The 26,721-nt window shown below is 43.5% G+C and overlaps 2 protein-coding genes across 6 annotated transcripts in view; one reads left to right on the top strand and one right to left on the bottom strand.

The window, feature by feature from the left end:
* Kctd10 (potassium channel tetramerization domain containing 10) overlaps positions 1–325 on the bottom strand; it is a 29,385-nt gene extending 29,060 nt beyond the window's left edge. For both annotated transcript variants that reach the window (XM_010603974.3, XM_010603976.3), the window contains exon 1: positions 144–325. In XM_010603974.3, the coding sequence (XP_010602276.1) occupies positions 144–146 (3 nt within the window). In that variant the 5' untranslated portion in view covers positions 147–325. The remainder of the gene's footprint in view (positions 1–143) is intronic.
* A 16-nt stretch (positions 326–341) lies between these two features.
* Positions 342–26,721, top strand: part of Ube3b (ubiquitin protein ligase E3B) — a 53,523-nt gene continuing 27,143 nt past the window's right edge. For 2 of the 4 annotated variants that reach the window (XM_010603979.3, XM_010603980.3), the window contains exons 1-15: positions 342–653; positions 4,580–4,761; positions 4,901–5,021; positions 6,722–6,781; positions 7,099–7,203; positions 9,249–9,345; positions 11,039–11,124; positions 12,614–12,696; positions 17,352–17,457; positions 17,768–17,888; positions 18,803–18,980; positions 20,385–20,548; positions 21,329–21,496; positions 24,301–24,472; positions 26,148–26,266. In XM_010603979.3, coding sequence (XP_010602281.1) covers positions 4,601–4,761; positions 4,901–5,021; positions 6,722–6,781; positions 7,099–7,203; positions 9,249–9,345; positions 11,039–11,124; positions 12,614–12,696; positions 17,352–17,457; positions 17,768–17,888; positions 18,803–18,980; positions 20,385–20,548; positions 21,329–21,496; positions 24,301–24,472; positions 26,148–26,266 — 1,741 coding nt within the window. In that variant the 5' untranslated portion in view covers positions 342–653; positions 4,580–4,600. Of the gene's footprint in view, positions 669–4,579; positions 4,762–4,900; positions 5,022–6,721; positions 6,782–7,098; positions 7,204–9,248; positions 9,346–11,038; positions 11,125–12,613; positions 12,697–17,351; positions 17,458–17,767; positions 17,889–18,802; positions 18,981–20,384; positions 20,549–21,328; positions 21,497–24,300; positions 24,473–26,147; positions 26,267–26,721 lie in introns of all 4 variants that reach the window. The other 2 variants (XM_033762373.1, XM_010603978.3) reach the window with 2 other exon arrangements.

Here is a 26,721-nt window from a genome sequence, read left to right as displayed (position 1 = left end):
CAAGCCCCCAAACCACATCCCCAACTACCGAGATCAATCCTCAAAGCACCCCTTCCTTTCAGTCCTTTCTCCCTCTACTCTGTCGCTCCCCGGCCCCTTCAGCCGCCGGAGAGCCCTCAAATCGAGGGCACCGCCCTCCTTACCATTAAAAGTCGGAGGACGCCGGAGTCTCCAAATGCGGACTGAGAGGCAGGAAACACCCAGTTTACATGAGCCGTGAGCGGAGGCGGGACGGGGCGGAAACTTCCGCTGCTCTCATCCCACTTCCGCCCCGCAGAGGCCACTTCCCTAAAGTGTCCGACGTGGTCCCAGATAGTACCACTTTCTTTCTAACCTACCTTGCCGGGATGAGTTCCATCTCCCCTCAGTTGGGTCAGGCATTTATCCCACTCCTGAATGTTCAGGTTTGTCACCTGCCAGAGAAGAGGAGAAGCGAAAGGAAGTTTTTACTCCCGGGCAAATAAACTGCAGAATTCTTGTTTCCCGGAACCGGATACTAGCTTCCCGGCGGAGTTGGGAGAGCGAACACCCTGGGGCAAGATGGCGGTCGGTCTTTTGCCGGTGCCCCGGGTCTGGCAGAACTCGGGGATATTGGGCTGAGGCGGTGGGAGCTGCAGCCCGGACCCCGAGCGCGGGGCCTCGAATGGATAAAGGTCTATAGCCTGCCGGTAGCGAGTGGGAACAAGGGTCATCGGTTCTCTGGGTGGGGATGGGGACTTTGAGGGAGGTGGTTCTGGAGCCGAGTCTGCTTAGTCGGTCGGAGGGGTATGTTCTGTGGGCTGCCTTTCTATCCGCAGGAGTCTTTCCACCTCTTTTCTTCTTTGGGGCGATAACCCTTTACGAATGAACTAATGCTGGGCGAACAGGATTTGTTGTGGTGGTTGTTGATGCCAAGGAAAGACACTGGGCCTCAGGAGTCACTCATACTGGAATTCGATTTCTATTCGCTTGTCTTGTGACCCTGGCTGAGTCCACTCACCTCTCTGACTCTAAGTTTCCTTTGTAAAATGGAATAATTGGCTTGTTTCCTAGAGAATGTTTTGTTAGCGTACCTAATCCCCGGTTTCTTAATAAAGGAAAGCTCAATCATAATTCGACTTGGACCGAGCCCCATGGGTAGCCATGCGTTCTTAGTTTCTCTTTGTTTTGCCATTCTGTGAAGCAGGAGCCTTGGATCTTGTGTAGAATACTTACCAATAAGGTATTGCTTTAGGTTCGAATTTAGAAGCCCAGAGATCTTTGGCAACTCATGACTCCTCTGTGTTTCATTTTCCCCCTTGAAGATGGAATTGATATTAGCACCCACCTAGATAGCTGTAGCTTTCAATAAATGGTAGCAAATATTAATGATTTTTCCGAGTCTTGTTGTGTATTCCTGAGTTTAAAAAAAAAAAAAAAAACTTATTGAGACCTAACAAGACAGAGCTGTTGAAAAGACAGGTTTGGTTAAATATCTGTATGGTGTCTGATACATAGTCTGTAACAAATTTTTCTGGTCATTAAACTGGCCGCCCTTCTTATAGAAAAAATCATTCAATAGTTAATATTTATGTTACTTGACCCTGGGACAATACTTTCTGGAGTATCGTGGGCTTTTGTACTTCTCCATGAAATTGACCTCCCAGAAAAGACTGATTTCTGAGCAAGTATCATGGGAATACAGAAGTAGTTCAGAGTTTGAATCCTGTCTGTAATAAAATCATGACTCTGCCACTTGCTAATGGTCTAACCTGGACTGTATTTTATTTTCATATATATGTTTATCAACATATGTATAGTAATTAAAATATATGTATATATAAATAAATTGGCAAAATGAAGGTTAGAATAAGGACTCTGATCCAAGTCCTTTTCTGTTAGTCTTTTCTTTCATTCTCAGAAGCACTTAACAGAATAAGTACCTGGTATATGTATATTTTCTTTGATGAGTTATAGTACACGTTATGCAAATGGAGAAGGTATATTGAAAAAAAATGAGAAAAGCTACATAGACTATCATACAGTGTAAACAAACCAATGTAGCCAAGAGATTTGGTATAATCTCAAAAAAGGGATCTTATTCTCTGAGGTCCCCTGAGAGAAGTAAAAGTTTGGAGATGAGCCTACAGGTAATTAGGCACAGATTACATGCAATCGTCTGTCTTTCCATTGAGAAGAAGCTCCCTTTTCTGATCCCTGTGACTGCCCCCCCAAGAACCCACCCACCCACCGCCAAATAAGGGACATGTTACAGAGAGATCATATGTTGTGCTCATGGGTTAGGCCCTGCTCCTTTGCACTCAGGAACTTGAAGCCGTTATGACTAGGCCCAGGGCTTCGTAACCTAAGTGCCAAGACTGGTTTAAGCCACTTGAGGATAGGAAAAAATGTAATGATTGAAGTACATCAAGGAGCTGGCGTTACTTCTATCCAAAGAATCTTAGTGACAGCAGATGGGAATTTCTGCACAAGAGTTAAAAAAAAAAATTGCATCCATAAAAATAATGCATCAAACAGACTTATTGGCTGTGCTCTGTTGTCATCTCAGTAGGTGCTTGATGCACATCTCAGTTCTCATGATGGGCCTCTGAGCCGATTAACAGATAAAGACAAAGACTCAGTCTCTACAATACTGGTAGAGCTCTGTGTGCTTCCAAATCCAGTGTGTTTCTATGCCATGCCAATTACTATATGCTGTCTGGAAAATTTGGGAACTTTAGAAAATAAAAACAAGATTTTCCATAATTTTACATTGCCTCAAAACAACCACTTTTTTGTGTGTAATAGTGCTGCAGATTGATCCAAGGCCTTCATGTTTAGCCAGTCTTGACAAGTTGGCATATTTCATCCAGTTTGGTATCTGCCTGCAGATTTGTTTTTTCCGTTAGGTAACTGGATTGTATGGTTCACAGGCAGCCATTTTTTCCACTCAAGAACATAAACATTTTTCCATACTGTTAAAAGATGTCAACATTTTCAATAGTTTTTAAATATTTCCTCACCTCTGTTACTTTTGTTTACCATCCCAGAGCCTGTAAAGCTTTAATTCAACAACTTCTTTAGAATTATTTTAAACCTATTCCCTTTATATTTCAAGAACTGGGGAGATACAGTTGTAGTATTCAGATGAGATGTTAACTAAACAGGACATAATTTTTTCTTAAACTTCAAGCACTGTATTAGTTACTTACACTATTCATGAAGATACATGACACCACACCTATAAAACAACTTTAAATCTGGATTCTTTTCTGCTTCTGTCAGAAAAAAACAAACAAAAAAACAAGCTCCTTTGAAGTGAGAAGCTGTCCTCAGCTGTGTGTCCTGTGCAGGATCACTAATGGTTACCTAGCATTTCTGCTAGTTGGGTGAGTTGTCAGGTGAGGTCTCTAGATTGGGCTGAAAAGAGTAAAGAATTCAGAAGACAGCTGCTTTTCTTCCTCCAGCCTCCTCACTCTCCTTTGGTTAGGCAGGCTCTTAAAAAATGCTGAAGACAGACTCACATGTTGGCGGTCCTGGTGTTATTTGACAGGTGTGAATCAGTGTTGAAAAGGGACCATAGAAGTCCCAAATATGTTCATGTGGCAGAAGACTCGCGCAACTTTTTATTCTTAATGATGTTTCTTCATAGGTGCTGCTTTGAGTGACTTAACCTGGTAAAGAGAGTTTTCCAGAAGTGGATTTCCGAAATTCATTTCAGTCCTGCCCCCCAATCTCCCTCCCCGTACTAGGGATTGAACTCAGGGATTGGTGTGTGTGAGGCAGCCTTCCTACCACTGAGTATACCACTGGCCCTTTTTTTTCAATTTTTATTTTGAGGCAGGGTCTCACTGGGTTGCCCAGGCTGGCCTCATCCTTCCAGTCTTTTCTGCATAGCCTCCCAAGTAGCTGGGATTACAGCTGTGCGCCATCACACCCAGATACTTTGTGCCTTTTTAGTGCTAAAATAACCCCTTCAAAAAGAAAAAGACGTTTTTTTGTGCTGGGCACAACATAGGTACAAGTAAACGTTTGTTGAGTGTATGGATGACTAAAATAATAGCGACAAATAATCATGTTTGATTTTTTTTTCCCCTCAAGCCTTTACCTGGCAAAAGAGTTTATTGCTTATTGTTAGCTTCCCAAATATGGTAGACTTCTGCAGAAAATTTAAATACTGTATCGGAGAATCTTTGACTTAGAAGATACCTGATTTGAGCTGGAGCTTTATGGTTCATGCTCTTTTCCTTTATTAAACTTGTACACACCCCTGCCTGACAAGCACAAAGTCCTGAGTTCAATCCCTGATACCATAAATAAATAAACAAACTTATGCAGAGCCTTCCAGTACTTTGTGCCAGGCATTATGTATTCTCTTTCTCTTGAGAAAATATAATTATGTAATATAGAATATAGTATCCCTGATCTTGGTGAATTGCCTGAAAGGAACAAATAGGAATCTGAGTTGTGCCAGGGTTGCTGAGAGCACTGTGGAAGGTGCTAGAGGGTCCTGAATCTCTCTCTGCTGCTGCCCCGGTCTCTGCCCACCCTTTGCACGTGAGCCCTTTTCCATGTGTGTTTTTCAGCCATCCACAGCAGCTCCTTGCCATTTTCCTTGCAGAGTTTGTGCAAGTTTGCAAACATGTTCACTGTGTCTCAGACCTCGAGAGCATGGTTTATCGACAGAACCCGGCAGGCACGAGAAGAAAGACTGGTTCAGAAGGAGCGGGAGCGTGCAGCCGTGGATATCCAGGCTCATGTCCGGAGTTTCCTGTGTCGGCACCGACTGCATAGAGACATCAGGTGGGTGCGAGGAACTCCACAGCACATTTTTCTCCTGCTCCCAAATAAGAAGAAAAAGAATTTGTTTTCCCTTACAGTGCCTCCAGATGCTGTGAGCTCCTAATTTGAAATGTCTTTGTTTTTACTCTTCCCTTCCTAGGAGAGAGATTGATGAGTTTTTAAAAGACGATGACTCGGGGTCCAGTAAAAGAAGTGCACTTTGTATTTTCAAGACTGCCAGGAAACTGCTCTTCTTATTCAAGATTAAAGAGGACAATGAGGTAAATAATGATAGTGTGTGTGTGTGTGTGTGTGTGTGTGTGTGTGTATGTGTGTATGTGTAGGTATTTTACCCCTACCTCCTGCCCATTTTGTTTTCTTGGGACCTGTTTTGTAGAGATTGTGCCCATGGTTTCTGGGGATCTTTTCACACTGTTACGAACACAAGTTGGACTCAGATGCATGCAGTAGCCAGGCTGCCTAGGTATATGACTAAAAGACACCATATATGAAGCCAGGTATGGTGGCACATACCAGTATGTCCAGCACTAGGGAGGCTGAGGTGAGAGGATTGCAAGCTCAAGCTCCGCCTATGCAACTCAAGACTCTAGCAGAATAAAATAGGATTAGGCCTGTAGCTCAGTGCTGAGGCTCTGGATTCAATCCCCAGTACTGCTAAACAAAGACACTATATATGAAGGAAAACACAGTGAGAAGTATAAAACATAAGAAACAGTAACTGACAGGCTGTAGTAGTAAGAGCATCAAAGGAAGCAGTGAGGTTTGTTTCCTGTCGTCCAAAGGGAGGCACATTCTAGTAGGTTCCTTCCGGTGGTGGACTTATCTGTGATTTTTTAAACAGACAGAAGCTGGTGTCTGGGGGCATTGAGGCAGGAGGATCACACATATGAACGCAGCCTGCACAAGTTAGTGACTGAGACCCTGTCTCAAAACTAAAAAAAATTGAGAAAAGAGCTGAGGATGTACTTCAGCGGGAGACCCTGGGTTTAATCCTCAGTACTGCCAAAACCAAAAACACTAGAGACCTGGGTCTTTATGCTTAATGCTCTAATTGATATAAATTGGTAACTAATTTGAATTTTTTTTTAACACATTGCTAGCCAAACCAAAAACACTAGTTTTCCACCTTCAAGTTGAGAAGATTAGCTTGGAAAATACAGTCCCAGGGAGGCAGGTAATTTTCTGTAATAGTACTAAGGATGCCACTGAGGCTTCACGAGGATACAAGACAGCAAGGTTTCTACCCCTGTGGAGCTCCCAGCCCAGCAGAGAGGGAGGGTTGCATGGGCATAAGGTACCTGTCAGGTAGATGAGCACAGGCAAGCTCAGGCAGGTGACCCGTGTCTTACAGTGGAGGAGACTGCAGGGCCATCGCATTTTTCCAGGTGGATCTGGGAGTAGTACAGCCAGAGCGTAATCTGTTTTCCAGTTTCTACTTTCTTCCTTTTGCGCAGCAGGATAAAAGTGATGATACAGCGACGTTTAGCTGATAGCTGTGAGGCAAAAGTCACTGTTCACAGTGCTTACAATGGTGGACTGAAGACCACCACTGCTGCCAATCCAAGCCTAGTTTTTCAGATGTAATTTCAGTTTTCAAAAAGCATTACGAGCCCAGGGATGCAGCTTAGTGGTAGAGGGCTTGCCTGCTATGTTTGAGGCCCAAGGTTCACTGCAAAAACAAACAACAAAAACCTCCATTCTGGATTTTTATATGAAATACACTAGTTTCTGAAACCCCTCAGTAGGGTTCATCTAGCCTAGGGGCCAGTTATTTGAGAAGCTGTCTTTAGCTCTTCTGACCCTCAGTCTCCACATCTGTAAGGAGGAATTGAATATGATCACAGTGAGTTACCTGGCATATTGCCTGCACACATCAGATACCCACCGGATTTGTGTGCCCGTCTCCCTCTCAATTTTCGGTTACTTGTGGGAATTTCTGATCCCTTTTCTGCCTCTGCAGAGATTTGAAAAGTTGTGTCGTTGCATCTTGAGCAGCATGGATGCCGAGAACGAACCAAAGGTAAGTGACTCAGGGGCCAGAGAGTCTCCTCCAAGCTCTTGAGGGCCACACATGCCAATAAATAATGGGTGGATGGAAAACAGAGTTCAGGAGATGCCTTGGTCTTCATTGTCCAAGAAGGTGTGTTCTGCTCTTGCCTCTTACTCAGGACAATAAATTCCCTTACCAGGTTTTTTGATCTTTGGGTTTAGCCCTACTTGCTATTTATCCACCCATTCATCTTTACCACTTTATTTGGTGCCCGTCTTAGCTCATAGGTCCAGCTCCGGTAGTGAGGCCCTGTAACTGCCATCACGTTCCTCCTCCTCTGCTTGTAGGTGTGGTACGTGTCCCTGGCTCTTTCCAAGGATCTTACTCTCCTGTGGATTAAACAGATCAAGTCTATTCTGTGGTATTGCTGTGAGTTTCTTGAGCAGCTCAAGGTAAAAACAAACCTGTAAATCCGTCATTCTTTGGAACCTTCCCTGTATATTTTTAGTCCTCATCATCCCCTTGTTGGTTATAGCTGTGGAGAGCTATCATTCAGGATCCACTAAAGAATTACTGTCGAGCCACTGTTCTGGGAGAGAGTAAAACAGATGCTGTTAGCACTATAAGCCCTTCTTGGTATAATATGTTGAACATTGACCACAGTTGACATAGTCTCAGTGCCAGGGAATCCTGTCTACCTTCTTGTTCTTTTGATATAATGAATACTTTATGATTTGTATCACTGTGCTCATCAGGCCTCTTCTTAGAGCTAAGATACAGAAACCCAAAATGAGTCAAGTAAGTAATGCAAACAGCCTAAGTAAGAAAGAACATTTTGTTATAGAATATGTTCTCAGACTTGACAGCTGGGCATGACTAGAGCTTAGGACTTCTAGACTCTTCTAGTTCTTTTCTGTTATCTCTGCTCCCTTTAGGAGGCCCTGCATCCTCTCCTGCTGTACTCATGGCAGTCAGCAGTTCTGACCTCACATCCATGCTATCTTGACCAAAGAGAAAAACGAGGCCTCCCCAACTAGCTCAAAAATTCAGGAGGATTCTTACAGGCTCAGTGGGACTCCGGGCTCAACCCTGAATCAGGCAGAGTGGCGAGAGCAAAGTGCTACTGCTCCTGACCCAGGCGGGTGCTGTGCCTGCCCCTGTGTTACACAGAGGTAGAAGGGAGTGTGAGCAGAGATAGAGAACATTCTTCCTACCGTGCACACAGCAAAGGAGAGGTTTCAGAGATCAAGGCTTTTCAAGGACTCAGGTTGTACCTGAGCACTGGAGTAAATGTCCCCAAATCCTCCCATCTCCAGCTGATGGGGTGCTGGTGAACAGCTCTTGATCACAGCCCACCCAAGGCAGCAAGCCAGTAGCAAGCCGCAAGCAGCTTGTCAGGTGAGGCTCAGGGCACGGGGAAGTGTTCTCACACCCTGGGCTCAGATCCCTGAGCTTCCACCAAAACGCCTTGGGCCAGGCAAGCAGATCACTCCCCTATTTCCACTGGAGCGAGATAGATCCATTTCCTTCACAGTTTCTCTTTGAGAAGAGGCTCTCCTACTCTAAAAACATAAGAATAATTTATGTATAGAAGCAGGTATTGGGAGAAAAAAGCACTGGGCCTGGAGCCAGGAGGATCTGCGATTTAGTTCTGTTGTTGTTGCTGATTTCCCACCCATCCCATATCAAGTAATTTCCCCCTCTCATTCCCTGTGAGTGTAGGGTTTGAACTGATATGCTTCAGTCTCCCTTTCAGGTGCGTGTGCTGTAGGTCTGTGAGCCTGGAAAGCAGGCAAACATTTTTCCTGAGTTACTCTTGTGAAACAGTGAACAATCATAATAGTAACCAGCAGTGCCGGGGTTTTAGCTCAGTGGCACCACGCCTGCCTTGCAAGCACAAGGTCCTGAGTTCAATACCCAGTACCAAAAAAAAAAAAAAAAAAAAAAAAAAAAAAAAAAAAAAAAAACAAATAGTAACCAACAATATATGGATTTACCCATGTGCTGGGCTTTGTGTGCGTTAATCCCTTTTTTTTTCCTCCCAGCAAACCCCATGAGGAAAACATGTTACTGTTTCCAGTCAACAAATGAGGAAGTCAAGCACAGAGGTTAAAAAACATGCCCAAGATCACAAAGTTGTGAAGCCCAAAGTCAGAACCCAGAGTCTCTGTTAGGCTCAGTTGCATTTCTACAGTTGCTACAGTGTTCAAACACACAGACAAATATATGCAGGTGTGGTAATCCAGCCCTGTCTTCCTGTTTCCCAAGAATGGTCAGTGCTGCATTCCCAAGAGCACTGGTTACTTGGTTGAGCACTAAGTGATGAAATCCTCATCATCTGACTCCACAGTGGTCCTTCCCCAAGAGAAGAGGAATAGACTTACAGTCCTGACTCAGTTATTCTAGTCTAAGCACCCTGAAAAGCTTGTAAATGGGTGCTCTACCGCCTGGGATTGGGTGGTACGAGTGTTAATCTTCCTCTTCTTACTGTTTCCAGCCTGAAATCTTACAAGACTCCAAACTCATCACACTGTACCTTACCATGCTTGTCACCTTCACAGATGCTTCCACGTGGAAAATTCTCCGAGGCAAAGGTCAGTGGGACTTGCTTCAAAAATCTTTCCTACCTGGCATTTGCGGAGAGGATAGGGCACCTCTTCACCTTTCTAAGAAGTAGTATTACAACTGGGAGCTTCAGGGACAACTCTGAGACTACAGAGATGCCCTTGGCACTTCCTGACAAACTGTATGGCAGGATCCAGAGTGTGCCAGTATTGTGTGTTCCGTTGTCCCCCATTGAAACTTACGTTTAAAGGATATTCTGATCTCATTTTTTATAATTCCCACCTCAGCCTGTAAATGATAATGTTCATTTAAACTTTCTCATTTTGTTTGTAAAACCATTAGGTAGCAAGTAGTTCTATTTTGCCCATAAAATTTGTATTGTAAAGCTACCTTCTTCCCTGAAGAAGCAATTGTCCTTAGCCTTACATATTTCATATATTCTTTTTTATACATCCATTCAGCTGACAGTGTACTGTGTACCCTTGGTTTCTGGGGACACAGTGATGAGAAAACAGAAAAGGCCTCTGCCCTCTAGAGATTTTTGGTGCTCTGGCCCTCACAGAACTCAGAGTCTAGAGATAATAAGTAGAACTCACTCATACAGAGCTGGCCTCCATATTTGCAGGTTCCTTCTCAATGGATTCAGCCAACCAATCATGGATCAAAAGTATTTGAAAAAAAATGCATCTATACCAAACATGTAGAGACTTCTTTTCTTATCATTCCTTAACAATATATTTTAACAAACACTCAACATATCATTTACATCGTATTAGGTGCTACCAGTAATCTACAAGTGATTTGTAGTACACAGGAGGAAATGTGTGCAAACTACAACATTTTATGTGAGAGACTTGAGCATCCGTGGATTTTGACATAGAGAAGGGGTTCTGGAACCAGCCCTGACAAACGCTGAATTTGTGAGATGTCTCTATAAGATGATGAGAATCGGTATAATAACCGCTAGGAAGGAAGAGCCCTAAGGAATGAGAGTATTCATTTGGAATGAGGAAGGCTTTCTTGGCCTGGGGCTCAATTTTCCTTGCAGAAGTAATGTCTGAGCTCAGAGCTGGAAGGAGAGGTAGTGCTCAGAGTGAAGAAGGAGGAAGAGACTGAAAGCAGGAGAGACTGTGTATGCAGAAGCTCCAGGCAAACAAGGAGGGTTTACTTTGGACATTATCATGGACTCTGGGAGGGATCTAAAAAATGGTTAAGCCAAGCAGGGTGGCACACACCTGTAATCACATTCCTGGCTGTGACAGGAGGATCACTGAGTTCCAAGGCCAGCCCGACCTACCTAGCGAGACCCTGTCTCAAAAAACATTTTAAAAATAAATTGAATTCTAATCCCTGCAGGAAACTCATGTCCCAGTGGGGAGAGTAGGCATCCAGGGAGAATAGAAGGAACCACACCCTAGCAGGGAGTCAGAAAGGAGCACAGGGAGCTAGGAGGACAACAACATTCCTTCTTGCAGAAGAAAAGAAAGGACCCTACACCCAAGAAGTGACACTTGAGCCAGGCCTTGCAGGAGAGATAGAATCAGGATGTGCAGAGCCTCCCTGTGCCACCATTCAGACCAGACAGCAGGGAGCAGAAAGCCAAGCCAGTCAGAATCACATTTCCTTACAGTCTGGGCCTGGGCCATAATTCTCTGTCCAAGAAAAATGGGTTACATTATGGCAAGATTTTCTTTTTTTCCTCAAACTTTTTTCTATATTTAGGTGAGAGCCTTCGACCTGCCATGAACCACATTTGTGCAAATATAATGGGACATCTCAACCAGCACGGATTTTATTCTGTGTTGCGGGTATGTGATGCCACCCCTAAGATGTGATTTCCCATTGTCCACTGCCTGAAGTTAAACTCCTTCACTGGTTTGGGCACATCTGGTGCCCTCACACAGAAACACTTTCTGTAGGGAGAGTTTAATGACCGGTGTCCTCTCCTCCTTCCCCCTGCCTTGGGTCACCGGTGGTTCAGGGAAAGTGGGGGATGGTGGCATTGGGATCCCTGTAACAAGGGCGTTACAGTTTTGGCTGCATGGGTAATCCATTGTTTTGAAATTTAAACTCAGGAAAGAGGTCTCATGTCTTGTTCCTTTAGGTCCCTTCGTAGGTCTGGAATTGTATTTCTAGCTCTGTGTTCTTAAATGTCCTGTGTCCGGGGGACACCTTCCTGTGCCTGGTTGTACCCCCAAGAATTGTTAGAAGCTTGGCTGCTGTGGAATTCTTGAGTTTGAGAAGTAGTGTTGAGGTTGCCCTTCTGCCCTGCCCTGCAGTGGGCTGTTTCCTGATTTGGTCTCTTGCTCTCCTCACCACAATGCTGTGAAGTAGCACGATGGCAAAAACTGATCTGTCAGCAGTTTATCTCAGTATAGGAAACCTACACCTGATACTGTAACTGTGAACTGCTTCTCGGTAACATAGCCTTGAAGTTTAAGTCAGGTATTCTTGTTGTTAGCTGATGTTTTTTTTTTTTCTGAGATACAACCCCAGACATTTCCGTTTTTTGTTTTGAGGCAGGGTCTTGCTAAGTTGCCTGGTGCTGTCCTTGAACTTGTGATCCTTCAGCCTCAGCCTCCTGAGTAGCTAGGATTACAAGTGAGCACCACTGTGTGCCTAGGTTCTTTTTCTTTCTTGAAACAAGATTTCTCTATGTTCCCACACTGTCCCAGAACTCCTAGGCTCAAGTGATCCTCCTTCCTCAGCCTCCTGCTAGCTGGCAACATAAACACATGCCCCTCAGTCCAGCTTCCAGCTGTTTTTTTGTTTTTTGGCGTTTTTTTCCCCAGTACCAAGGATCAAACTCAGGATCTTGTGCTTGCCAGGCAGATGAAGCAACACTGAGCTACATCCCTGGCCCTCAGCTGTTAGTTTTTTGTTTGTTTGTTTGTTTTTTCTTAACTGTTTATTAATATAATATTTAAGACTGGATGTCATGGTACATGCCTGTATTCTCAGCACTTGGGAGTCTGAGGCAGGAAGAGCACGAGTTTAAAGCCAGTCTGGGCTATATAGCAAGACCCTCTCTCCACAAAATAAACAAAAATAAATGTAATATTTAAAGTAGGAAAACAATAGTAGAATAAGACTCCATACCCAGTACCTTTCATATTTTACAAATTTTGCTTCTGTTTTTTAACATAAAAACTGCTACAGCCGGGGATTTAGCTCAGCGGTCCAGTGGCCTGCCTTGCAAGCGCAAGGACCCGAGTTCAATCCCTGGTACCCCCCCCCCAAAAAAAAAACTGCTACAAAGTTGGTATTGTCCTCTGACCAGTTAAATGTTCTTTTCAGGTATTGTTGACCCGAGGCCTGGCCAGATCCCGGCCTTGTCTGTCCAAAGGCACTTTAACAGCGGCCTTTTCTCTAGCATTGCGGTAAGAAACTCTGAGTTTCCTGTCTTTATTTTGCCGTGTGCTCTGAGGGAAAGTATTTGAATGAATTGTGTTTAGGCTGCTGGTGGCCTGATCCAGTCACTTTTCCCCTTAAGTTCTTATTTGACCAAATAAAGGAAACCTAAGGACTGGAGGAGGCTCAGCCAAGGGCCAGGGAGAGGACTAAGCAGGTAGTGTTAGGAACACAGACTGAAATGCTGCAACAGGGAAGGGCAGGGAGGCTGTGATATTTGCCCTCAGTCAGTTTGTTGATAGACAGTACCTAAGAAGATTTCCTTGTAGAGTTCTAAGAACTGTCAAATGGCAAAATCTGTTCCCCTCTGTGGGTCTAGAATATTCATAAACTGTTGTTTTAGAGAAGTGGTGGCAAACCTATGGGAAAACAGCCATAGTGAATAAAAACAGCCCCAGGCTTAGAATTTTTCATGATTCACAATATGAGTCACCAATGTGGTCATATCTAATAATTTTACCACATTTCTTCTCCTTTTAAAAGTACAGTAGCATCCATCATTCTTCTAAGTACTGGATCCCACCAGTCACTTGTTAAGGTCAGGCTACTCTAAAGTTTTTTGCATAAACAGATACAGTTGAATACATTCAGAACCTTGTCAAACAAGATATTCATCGGTGTCGTTATACCAGAATGTACTGAAAGTCTATAAATCAGAAATGATGTGTTTAGATATAAGCACTAAATTCTGAAGTATGAATAGCAGTATTCAGTCATGGGCTACACTGTTCTAAGACTTTTTACAAATATTAATTGACACCCCACCCTACCCTACCCCGCTTTTTGTGTTGAGATAGGGTCTCACTCTGAGCGTACTATGTAGCCCACGCTGGCCTTGGCCTCCTGAGTGCTGGGATACAGGCATGCTTTTAACTGACTCTTAACCACATTCTTTAATCTCTTATTTTATAGATGAGGAAACTAAGGCCCAAGAGTTTAAGCCATTTGCTTTTGGTTACACAGCAGAGAGAGGTGAGCCTAGGGATGAAGCCCAGGCCATCTAACCCAAAGCCTATATTCTTTGCTCCTTACTTTTGCCTCATAGACTGGACACATGTTTTTTGTATTCTAAGAACAATACGTAGACCTTGCATAAATGGCACATAGGGAACCTCTCCAAACCCATGCCGTTCCTCAGACCACCATCTCAGCCCTGCCCAGCCCACTTGCATTGCCATGCACTCACTAGCCCTGGCTTCAGTTTTTCCTTGTATGCCTGCCTTCTTCCTGGTTGTATTGTGGGCGCCATACTATGTACAGCCACTGGTGTGCCTTTATATGGTACATTATTCATCAAGAAAGCTAAAGAGTGACAACTACAAGCAAGCTAAAGAAAGATTCTGATGATTTCTTGCTGGGAAAATAGGTAATGGGAAACAGGAGTGTTTGGGGTACGTATGACCTTCTGTGGCTGGTCTCCTGTGAGGCACCCCTGCAGTTCATATGGCGTCCTCAGTCCTCGCTCCTGGTCTCTCTCCTGTCTCAGTCAGGCCGAGTTACTTGTGGGCATAGACCAGGGTGGAATCATTAGGTCCCTGTGAGAGTCCACACAGAACACACCGCCCTTTTAGGCCCCTTTCATGAAACGGATGTGAAGTGACCAATTATAATTTCATTGCCATTCTCTTGTGGTATAGTTTCCTCTGTCTAGGTAATTGTTTAGTCCTGTTTTAAACTTCTTTCTAACATGCAGATAACCAGATTCTCTTTTGGCTTGCCCAGCTTAGATTAGCTTTGTTGCTCAGCCTCACGTAGGTAGACAAGTGCTTAATGTGGACACTGATAGTGTGAGCATTTCAGCCTTAAAAAATTTTCTTGTCTCAAAAATGGTTCTCTTGAAAGCAAAACTGTATGATATAAATCCCAGTAATAGGAATATCTGTAACATTGTGCACAACATTAGCTAGAAGCCATTTTTTTCACTGTAAGTTCTAGTTAATCTTTTTTTCCTTGCATGGCCTGAGTGATTTTTTTAAATAACATTTTTATTAAAATATAATTCGCATTATCATATATTTCACACAAAGTACATGGTTCCAGCATGTGTCATATATTCATAGAGTTGTGTGCCCATCAGCACTGTCGAATTCTGAAGCATGTTTATTACCCTAAAAAGAAACTCCATATCCATTAGTCAGCACTCTTTGTCCTCTCCCTAAAATCTCTGGCAACAAATAATCTGCTTTCTGTCCCTATTGGCTTGCCTGTTTGATCATTTCACATAAATAGAATCATACAAACATGGTCTTTTGTTACCGCTTTTTCTTACTTTGTATATAATGTGTTCAAGCTGAACTATATTACACTATGAGTCAAAAACTCATTCCTTTTTACAGCCAAATGACCCATTGTATAATTATTCCACATCTGATTTTTTCCATTCTTTGACTATTATGTACTGTGTTGCTATGAACATTTATATACAAGTTTCTGTGTAGACATATGTTTTCATTTCTCTTGGGTATATTTCTAGGAGTAGAATGGGTGAGTCATGGATGCTTAACTTTCCTTCTTTCTTTCTTTCTTTTTTTTTCTTTTTGAAGAACCGCCAAACTTTTTGGAAGTGGCTGTGCCATTTTATACTCCCTCTGGGAGTGTGTGCAAGTCCTCATTCTCCACATCTTCACCAACAACTGTTATCTTTCTTGTTATAGCTGTCCTAGTAGGTGAGATGTGACATCTCACAGTCATTTTGATTTGAAATTCCCTGACGGTTAGTGATGTTGGCCATTCTTTTGTGTGCCTATTATCCATTCATGTATCTCTAGAGCAGTGTCGATTTAGATCCTGTAGCTGTTTTACAGTCAGGTTTTCTCTCATTACTGAGTAGTATGAGCCCTTATGTTCTGGATCCAAGTTCCCTAAGATATGTAATTTGAAAATGCTTCCTCTTGCTCTGTGGGTTGCCTTTGCACTTTCTTGATGGTGTCTTTTGAATCACAAAACTTTTTTTTAATAAAGTGCAATTTATCTGTGTTTTCTTTTGTCTCTTGTGCTTTTGGTGAATTAACCTAAGTCATTCTATAACCTAAGGTCATAAAGACTTATGTGATTTCTTCCAAGAATGTTACAGTTTTAGGATGCACAAAGTGGCATACACCTGGCATATAATCCCAACACTGCTGGAAGCTGAGGCAGGAGGATCCAAAGTTCCGGTCGTGCCTGAACAACTTAGTGGTACCCTGTCTCAAAATAAAAACAGCTAGAGGTGTAGTTCAGTGGTAGATAATATCTGGATTCAACTACCAGCGCTGAGGGGCTGTCTTAGTTACTTTGCTCGTTGCTGAGACAAAATACCAGACACCCAAAGTTAAAGGGGGAAAAGTTTATTTGGCTTGCAGTTGATGGAGGTGTATCAGTCCATAGTCGGCTGTCTCCAAGGCGGGGTGACATATGGCAGGGGGCCAACTCTTCATGGTGGGCAGAAGGTAGCAAAAAAGGGCAAGGGACCTTAACAGTGTCTTTCTGCCCCTTTTATCTTATCCAGACTACTGAGGGTAGATACTTAGTCCTCATAACATTAATCCTAATGCCCTTGAGCCTAGTACTGCACCATGAATTAGTTCCAGCGTCACATACCCTAGATCCAGCCACCTCTGAAAAGGCCCCACCTAGACTGTGTGAAGCCTTGAAGAAACATCTAAGCACACACCATAAAGGGGGGAAGGAATTTTATAGCTATAAAAGTAGCATTTAGATTTGTGATCCATTTTAAGTTAATTGTGATATGTACTGTGAGATGGGATAATAACTTTAATATTTATCTTTCTGATTGTGGAAGCAATAACATGCTTACTGCAGAAAACCTACAAAAAGCACAAAAACATAAAGAAGAAAAAAATTTCTTAGGATTTTTACAACCAGAGACACATTAGCTTTTTTAATCTACCTTTCCAATTTTTTTTCATGTTTATATATTTGTAAATGTTAATATCACGCTATGTATATTTTGAAATAAACTGCTTAATTTGAGTATGAATTATTGATGAGTTATTACCAAGTGGACATTTTGGTAAGCACCATTCAGTTGAAAATTCAACTGTAATAAGGCTCCTCCAGAATCCTTTTTCACTCCTGTTTATGTCTTTGTTTATTTGTGTGTTTTACTTGTCTTACTTTGTTTTACTTTGTTTACTTGTTTTAGTTTATTACAGCATAAGCATTTCCTTGTGTTGGTAAAGCTTAAAAACTGATTTTTCTTTCTTTCCTTGGGCAGGGTATGTGTATGGTACTTGGGATTGAACCTAGGACCTGTGCTTTGTGCTACACCACCAGCCCTTCTTTATGTATTCCAAGACAGGGTCTCCTTAAGTTCTTAGATTGCCTAGTTATGGCTTGAAGTTGTGATCCTCCTGCCTCAGCCTCCCAAAGTGCTGGGATCACAGGCATGTAGCACCCCACACAGCCAAAACTGATTTTTCGTAACTAAAGTCTTGCATTATGTGAGTTTTACTGTCTCGGACTTAACCATTCCCTGATGTACGTCCCCATTTTCAGCCTTTCATTTTCCTAGAAGTCCTGGGAAGCATAACTTCTAGGCGGTAGGGGGCTTTGTCAGGATCACCCTTTAGTTCTGGGTGGAACACATGTACCTCTCTGAATAAGCGGATCTGTCTGTGTCTAGCCCTGTGATTGCTGCACAGTTTTCAGACAATCTGATTCGGCCATTTCTCATCCACATCCTGTCTGTGCCTGCTCTCGTGACTCATCTCAGTACAGTGACCCCTGAGGTAAGTGGACGTGGCGAGTTTCCCAAAATTCCAATTTGGTTTTTAGTTTTTTTCTCCTTGGAATTTAAAAGATAAAATGATTTCTCTGCTCACTCTCACTCCTTTACCTGCTTTTCTTCTAAGCCGGTAGCCACTGTGGGCAATGCTTACGTCAGCAGCGCCAAGAAGCAGGTTCTCATGTTTTGTACTTTTTCTCCTTGGTGCCTGATGGCATGTGCCACATAACTAGGGGTGATCTGTAAACAATCAAGTTCATGCCCTAGTGGGAAACTGCTCTTGTCATTTCCACCTTGTTCCCCATTGTTTGCAGCGTCTCACTGTTTTAGAATCTCATGACACGCTTCGTAAATTCATCCTGTTTTTAAGAGATGCAGATCGATGCCATGACATATGTGAAAATTTAGAAGGCTGCCATACGCTCTGTCTGATGGGTGAGTATCAGCGGTTGGAATCTGATTCTGGCCAGCCGAGGAAGCCCAGATCTTTCGCTTTTCACCTGCATAGAGATTATCAGTTTTTAGTAACAACTTGAAGTGCTTGCCGTAAAAAACACCTACTCAAAACAGTGGAAATAGACATGTAAAATTAAAACTTATGTGGAGCTGAACCTGGGAAGCTAGACAAGTAACTGTAGGCGGACGTTAATTTCCTTCCGTTTTTCTGGGAGCCAAGGAAAAAATGAAAACATGAGTTGCCTGGATGATTCACGTTTCAAGAGAAGACTGGAAGGGCACTTTGGTGGGACTTAGCTCAGAGCAGCACCTGCTTCACCTGTCTCAATGTTACCATTGTTGACAGAGGAAGGTTTGTGGGTAGAAGTATTTAGAAAGTAGCGATATATAAATTCTCACTGTCTAATGAGAAGAAATTCAGATGGACAAAGAGTCTTGTGGCTAAATTGTAAGGAGAGTATCTGGCAAGAGTCTTCACCCAAGGAATAGTAGAGAACTTCGGTGAGCGCTGAAGAGTGATTTCTTAAGTTATTGTCATTTCTCACGTCACTCTTGATCTTTAAATACTAATATGAACTAACGTGTCGCACTAAGGAAATATCACATACCTTTGTGTACCTCACATTTTACGTGTGTTGTTTATATAATGCTCGTGGAGAGTGGGAATCATTATTCCGGTCTTGCAGATAAGGAGACAAATCCAAGAGGTGGGTTGAGAGCCATGTAGCTCAACAGCAGAGCCAGGATCTGGAGTTAGGTCAGCCTCTTTCTACTCCTGCACCCTGCTGTGGTCTCCAGGACTGTCGGGTGCCTCTCACACCGACTCTCCTCCTGCACATACACTGTGGCTGCCTGAGCCACAGAGAGCAGGGCTCAGCCTCCTCTCTTTGCAGGCAACATTCTACAGTTGGGCTCCCTCAGCCCCCAAGTGTTAGAGGAGGAGACAGATGGGTTTGTGAGCTTGCTCACCCGGATGCTGTGCTACTGTCAGAAGTACGTGTCCCAGAAGAAATCCAACCTGACCCACTGGCACCCTGTCCTCGGCTGGTTCTCCCAGTCTGTGGATTATGGGTAAGCACTGCTGCCATCCTTTCTCTCTCCCTACCACTTCCTTTTCTTCCTTTCTTCTAGCTTCTGTTGTTTTGTTTCTTAAAGCAGAAATAGTGTGTCTTCATTGTACAAAGTAGGGATAGACCCAAAAGACAATAAAAACCATCCTTCCATTTTTTTTCATATGTTAATAGTTTTTTACAAAAATGAGCTAAGATTTTGTTTTTTCATTGCTAAGTTATAAGCCTCATCTAGCAATATTTTTCTTCAGTAGCCCTTTCATTGACTGGTTAGACTACCCTGTTTCAGAGATATTGCAACAAGACAAATAATTCAAAGGGATAGAAGTTACCCCAGGTCCTTTTCAAGAAGTGGAATATAAACTTTACGTTAGAAACACTAGCATGGAAGACTATAGATCAACTAGGGCAGCAACATAAACATGAGGTGAGATGAAACTAAGGTCACTAACATCCAGCTCTTTTCCCACCCAATGTCTGCTAGGGCATGGGGTCCCTGGCAGGCCCTGGAGGTCAGGGAAGGAAGTCCCTAGATTTGTTCCCTTTTTCTTGTACCTAAGTGGTATCATTGAGTCCTATCTATTTAAAAAGACTCAGTGCCTAGGACAGCCCACCCAGCATGATGTCCCCACCCATGATGTGTGCTTGGGGTCAGAAGGGGCACTGGGAGCCGGATGGGATAACATAGCCCCTTCACAGACAGTAGGGTCTTAGCTCCCTGCCTTTTCCTTGAGTGCCTTTGGAAAACTTGCTTTACCCCAGCTTTATCATCTGAAATGGGAGGTAATCACCAGAGCACCTTTGGAAGAATTGAACAAGACCATGCAAAGGGCCTGCTACTGGGCCTAGTGTGTGCTCTGTAGGTGGAAGCTGTCACCATCACAACAGTGTGATGGGAGCCGGTTTGGGATCTCAGCAGGGGAGGGAAGTCCCTAGGTTCCAGGAACAAGGGTGGTGCTGGGGTACAGCCTAGTTGGAGAGAGGACACTGCCCGGAAGTAAGGAAATGTGAGGAGGCATTGAGTCGGCTAGATGTGGTGCCACAGCTGAAGACCCAGCAGAGGACAGCACAGCCAGCATGAGAAGGCTTTTGTCCACCCAGCGATAGGAGGCTGGCTATCCCCAACATGTCTGTGACATGGAGCTTGTGGATCTGGGGGCAGTGACACTCATGGCAGCTCAGGAAGCTGAGTGCAGCGATAAAGATTCAATGCCTTCAGTATCCTCAGCCCTCAGTGTCAATGTATTGCTTCCATTTCTTATTTTTCTTACTATCTTCTCTGCTGTACCAAGTGCCAGGCCTGAGCTACACCTCCAAGTGGAAGGCCCACTGGGAGTGGAGTAGACAGACCGTACCTACTCAGGCAGTGGTGGAGCTGACACACCCGTCTCCTGCTCTCTCCCAGCCTCAACGAGTCAATGTACTTGATCACCAAACAGCTGCAGTTCCTGTGGGGAGTGTCTCTCATCCGAACCTTCTTCAGTGACATCCTCAGTAAGAAGCTGCTGGAACACCAGGAGCCAGCCCCTGCGCAGCCGGCATCCCCACAGAATGTGCTTCCAGTGAAGAGTGAGTGGCCGAGCCAGTCTGCCAGGCCTCTGCTGGGCCCAAGGGCAGCTCCTGACTCTTCTGTGTGGATGTTCCACTCTCTGCCATGCTCTGACTTCTCTCACAGAGACTTGAGGCTGCTTAAATTAAGTCCTCACTTAACAAAACAGTAAGGCCAGGGAGATATAAATCAGTGATCGTGTACATAGAATATCCACCAAAGCCTATTCCATGAGGGCCACATGACTGTCTCTGAACTTTAGCTTGGCCATGAGGTTTGTAGTAGCCAAAATGAAAAGGATTATGTGGACCCTTTCCCGTTACCAGAAAGGAAAAGACCTGTTTCTTAGGTGATATGGTACTTTGCTAAGTTCTTAATCATAAAATGAGACTGTCTCAAAAAAGAAAAAAAGGGCTGGGGACATAGTTCAATGTGAAAACCCTGGATACCATCCCCAGTACCCAAAAAAAAAAACAAACCCTGGGGAGTTTAGTATTAAAATTTTAGGGGCAGGGTTTTGAGACAGGGTCTTGCCAGGTAGTTAGGCCTGAACTCACTGTGTAGCCCAGGCTGGCCTCAAACTCATGGTGACCCTCCTGTGTCAGCCTCCTGAGTGCTTGGATTATAGGAATGGACTACCACATCCAGCCCCCAGAGAAATATCTTGAGTCCAAGCAGCAGCCCCACGGGCTGGCCCTGTCTGTGAATGTGGACTTCTGTTGAAATGTTCTTCCCTTGACCTGATGAGATCTGGCAGGTGGCTGAACTTCTGCTTTCGTTTCTTCTTTCCCCCATACCAGGTCTCCTCAGGCGAGCATTTCAGAAGTCTGCTTCCGTCCGGAATATCCTCAGGCCTGTGGGGGGCAAGCGAGTGGACTCTGCAGAGGTCCAGAAGGTTTGCAGCATTTGTGTCCTCTACCAGACCTCACTGACGACTCTGACCCAGATCCGCCTGCAGATTCTCACAGGTTTGCCATCCCTCAGCTGCTGTGCCCGTGTTTCAAATTTGGCAGACCGTTTTTCTTAGCAAAAGTTGACCTTTTATTTTCTTCTGATTTCCTTGACCTAGAGTGTTGATTTTGAAGGAGGGCAGTTTTTGAGCTATTCTTTTTCTTTTTTTAATTTAATTTATTGGTACATTCTAGGTAGACAGTACAGTTACATTCACTATTGGGATCTTGTACCTTCACATGCCAGGTCTTGGTTCTCATTTTTCCCCTTGTCCCCGCCCTCCCTTCACCCTCCCCTCCCCTTTCCCCCTTCAAACACTTTAATTCCATTTTTACATTTTCTCATTTTTTTCCTTTTCCCTTATTCCCCCTTCCCTGTCCTTCTCACTGTCCCTACACCTTTGGTCCTTTTCTGAGCTGTTCTTTTTAAGAGATTGGTACAGTTTCCTCTAAGTAGCTCAAGCCAACCTCATTAGAGCACTTCTGATTTGTTCCTTACCTGGCTCTGATTTTATGTATGAAGTTCAACTTTTAAAAAGTTATTCTCTCTGAGTAGAAAACTAGAAAAGATAGGGAGCCAAAACAAAACACCACTCTTAATCCCACAACCCACACCCATTCCTGGGTGCATTGCACACGGAAGATATATTTAATCTGACGCACACCATTGTGTTCTTCCTTTTCCATTGACCACTTTATAAGTGTTGTATCACATCAACAGTTCTTCAGAAACCTCATTTTTATTGGCTGCATGGTATCTCATCACATAAATAAGCTGAACAGTTTGCTTTTTAGCTGAGCAAGGAAGAAAATCCCTCCTGTGAGCACAGAACTGGACACTGAGGGATTTTAAATTGCAGTGCAGGAGACATAGGTATGAATTGGTATTATGAGTACAAAAGGTCTTTGAAAACTGTGAAAGCCAGTCACTATGTAAAGGATTAAGAACTTCTGCATTGTACATTTTTAAATATCCTGAATTACTGCTGCTTCTGCCTTTCACACTTATTTATTTATTCTTCAACTACTTATAAGTACCTGTGCTTGCAAAGCACTTAGGATTCAGAGGTGAACAAGCTAAGTCAGGATCTCTGCCCCCAACAGGATTATAGTCTAGGAGTGGGGTGACACCAGTGTGTACTAAAGAGTAGATTGCCTAAAATGATGAACACCTTGGGAAACTGAAAATAAGGGGAGCCAGTATAGGCTTGGGCTTGAGCACTTCTTTCACAATTAAGTAATTCAGTGTGCTCTATACAATGAGAAGGCTCATATAAAAGTGACTGCTTTTCTGAGAAACATTCCCTACCGTATGTTCAGCAGCACACGGCGTTTCAGATCCAGACTTTCTGAGTCACTACGTACCTGCATTATTAGACTTTAAATATGCCAGAGATGTACCTCACGTTCCCGAGACCTTGTAGCCATCAGGAAGCTGACTTAGAATGTCCTCTGCTTGACCTTCTGCTTCCCCGGGGCTAGTCTTTCTCATTTCTAACACAGAATAATAGTAGTTAACAGGAAAACTGCTAAATGAAGATGGGCCTGCAAGATGGTTTAAGGCAGAGGTCAGGCCTTGAGCCAAAGCTATCCCACTTCCTATGTCTTTTTCTTTTTGCGGGGAGTACTGTGGATTGAACTTGAGTCCTTGTGCTTGCAAGGCAGGCGGCGGCACCCCTGAGCTATATCCCCAGCCCCTACTTCCTATTTCTGTAAATGAACTTTCACTAGAACACAACTGAATCCATTTGTTTACGTCACGTCTAGAAGCTGCTTTTATGCACAGTAACAGCACTGAGCAGTTGTGGCAGTGCTAACCTAAACTGGGTTTGAAGATGCCTCCATACTCTGAGTCCTTCCTAATGAGCCTGAACCAAACCCTATTTACCCAGTCAGCCACCTCATCCCATTCAAACCCTAAGTATGTAAACTAACTGAAAGCCTAATTTAGGGGAATACTTTTGTAACAAATAGCTGAGTCTAAGCCAGTCATAGCAGCAGTTTTCAGTTAGCCACAGGCAGCCTGCTTACTAGAGCGTTTTCAAATAAGGAAAGCGCTGAGCTGTGATAAACACTGTCTGCACATGTTCATAACAACTCTGAACCTTTTCTGATCCTGAGGACTGCACCGTATGTCAGCCATCCCTTGTTTAGTTAAACTCTGCTAAATTCAGTTTCTTTCAATTTTTTATTTTAACAACAGAAACCATCTGGCCCACAAAGCCTAGCACTTTCTAGAAAAGCTTGCTGACCCCTGTCAAAGCATAATTACTAACTCACACCGGTCTGGGTTCTTTTCCTGGCTCTGACATTGTGTGTCTGGCTGTGTGGTCTTGGGAAAATTATTAAGCTTCTCTGTGCTTCAGTTTTGTCCCTTATAAAATGGAGGCAACACTGCGCTGGGCACCATGCTGCACACCTGTAATCCCAGCTACTCTGGAGGCTGGCACCAGAGGACCGCAAGTTCAAGGCCAGCCTGGCCAACTTGGCCCCTGTTTCAAAATAAAACATTTTAAAAGACCCCAGGTTCAGTTCCCAGTTGGGGGGGCAGGGACAATGGAAGGACACTGGGTTTCACAAGCAGGAAGGAGACAGTGTCTGCCAAATGTTTAAACTGGTGTCTGACACTAAGCACCTATTAAGCGTTAGATGTTGTTATCATTGTGATTCTCAGGGTGATAATGTTTTTGCTAATTGCACCTTCTCATGCACATTAAATGATCACTAATGGATTTAAATGTTTTGTTTTCCCCATGAAAAGGAGAATTAACAGATGAGATGGAGTCCCCACCTGAAGCTTGGGTTTCTCTATCCTTTTCCAGGTCTCACTTACCTTGATGACCTGCTGCCCAAACTATGGGCTTTTATCTGTGAGCTGGGGCCCCACGGAGGGTTAAAGCTCTTCTTGGAATGCCTGAACAATGACACTGAGGAGTCCAAGCAGCTCTTGGCCATGCTGATGCTGTTCTGTGACTGTTCCCGGCACCTCATCACGTAGGTTGACTGCTGTGGGGCTGAGTACCTTTCCTAGAATTCACAGAGATCAAACTGCAGTGTCAAGAAGCAAGTAACAGCTGACAATTACTGAATATATTAGGATGTATGTGGCAGGGTCATTAGGAGAAGTGGACAGGAGCAGGCTGAGTGGCACATGCCTATAGTCCAGCTACTTGGGAGGATGAGATAGGATCGCTTGACCTCATGAGTTCCAGACCAGTCTGAGCAAAATGGTGAAAATCTGTCTCAAAAGCAAAAAGAAAGAAAAAGTTAATGAATTAGTTAATTAATGACAATAATCAATACAAGGCAAGCAGCGTGTACTAGGTGTTCAGGAATGGTTCCCAGTCTTTCAGAACAGCTAGGTCAGTACCGGTGAGTGTGGGCTTTGGGGTCTCCTGGAAATGGGTTCGAATCATAGCTCAGCCATTGATTTACGGTGCTGAGTAAATCACTGGAAAATTTGAGGGTCAGAGAGCCAGGGTCCAAAACCTGGCTCAGCCATTTACTGTGGTACCCTGGGCAAAAGATCAAAGGATTCCACCTGTGTGCTCTGAACTGTTTCCTCATGTATAATTGGGAATGACAACAACACTCACCTTTTAGGTATGTGGTAAAGATGAGAAGGGATCATTAGTACCAAGTGTTCAGCACAGCCCTGGCACACAGGAAGGGTTCTTTGTGTGTTGGCTGTTATTGTTATTATCAGGCTGACCCTGGGCAAGTTGCTTAACCTCTCTTGAGCCTCAGTTTGCTTGTTAGTAGAATGGAGGTAATATTACAGATGTGATAAATACTAAGTGAGAAAAGGAATGTCAGCTACTTAGTAAAGTGTCTGGCACAGGGTAGGAAGTTAACAAATGGTTTGCTTCTTAAACTTAAATGTTTACTTATATATTTGGCATTAAGTCCACCTCTTCCCAGAAGGTTCATAAAGAATTGTAAGAGAATGCACAGTCAATTACATGTAGGCTCCAAGACCTTAGCAGGAAGGGATCAGGGATGAGTGAGTGGCAGGTTGGGTAAACATCGTGGAGGAAGAAGGGGCTCAGTGAGCAGGTGGAGGCAAGAGCAGAGTCTGGAATACACCACTAGTTGCTTAGTCAAAGGTAACCCGAGGGTGAGTCAAATTCCAAAGTGTATTGAGTGATTTTAGTAAATTTTCAGGTAGAGTGTGTCTTACCTGTTCATTGATTCATATCTTTGACACATCTCTTCATTCATTCATAAATACCTATCAGGTGCCACAGTGTCTGTCCCAGATGTGGACTAAGGCTCCACTACTTTTTCAGTAAGCATGGACTCAGTCGAGAGCCCTTCACATTCAGGCACCAGTGAGGCGTGAATCCAAACATAAACTAAGGTGTCACGGATCTTCATGAGTAAGAAAAATACAAGCATGGAGCTTTTTTTTTCTTCCTTAATCTGTAAAAATATTTTACTACAGATAATTTCAAATAAAATAAGGAACCTTTGTGTGCCATCTCCAGCTCAGCAGTTTTGCTCTCCTTTCTCAGACTTCTCTGAAGCAAATCTCAGGCATTATATTTTACCTGAAGTATCTAAAAGTAGAGCTTACTTCTTAACATTATTTGTTTCCCCTAAGAAACAGTAAGATTGCATATTATTTTCCTTCTCTCAATGAGAAATTCTGAATAACTTTCTGACCTAGGATCCTTGATGACATTGAAGTTTATGAAGAACAAATTTCATTCAAACTGGAAGAGCTGGTCACCATATCCTCCTTTCTGAATTCCTTTGTGTTCAAGATGATCTGGGATGGAATTGTAGGTAAGGTAAAGGTATCCTCCATTGTTTCATTGATGCTGAACCCAGGGAGGCTAAATCCACTGGTTCTTAGCTTTATTGTCTACAAGTTAGTAGAAAATGTACATTTATTCATATGACTGGAAGTTTTAATTCTGTGCTCCCTCTGACCTCTTTACGACAGTAGTGTTTCTGCAGTAGTCTCATATCTCACTCTCCCCGGCATCCTTCAGGATTTGCATGTTTGTGTCAAAGATTATTAATGATGATTCCCTTTACCCTGGCTGTCCTTTTGATTACTGATGTTGATTTCCATGAGAATAAAATGTGTGCCAGATGAGAGTCCACCTCCTGAAGTGTTTCCAGTTGTTCAGTACTGAGCTCCTTAGAGTAAAAGCTCCTTTGGGTGGTGTATGGTAGAGGGCAGTGTGAGTAATTGTCTAACAGATGCCAGGCCCTGTAGACATTTGGGACATTCC

The sequence above is a fragment of the Fukomys damarensis genome, unplaced genomic scaffold (assembly GCF_012274545.1).
Source record: "Fukomys damarensis isolate Sample0158 unplaced genomic scaffold, DMR_v1.0_HiC HiC_scaffold_12, whole genome shotgun sequence".
NCBI classification, from domain to species: Eukaryota; Metazoa; Chordata; class Mammalia; order Rodentia; family Bathyergidae; genus Fukomys; species Fukomys damarensis.
The sequence above is the reverse complement of the archived record's forward strand: the minus strand, read 5'-3'. Positions and strand labels throughout refer to the sequence as shown.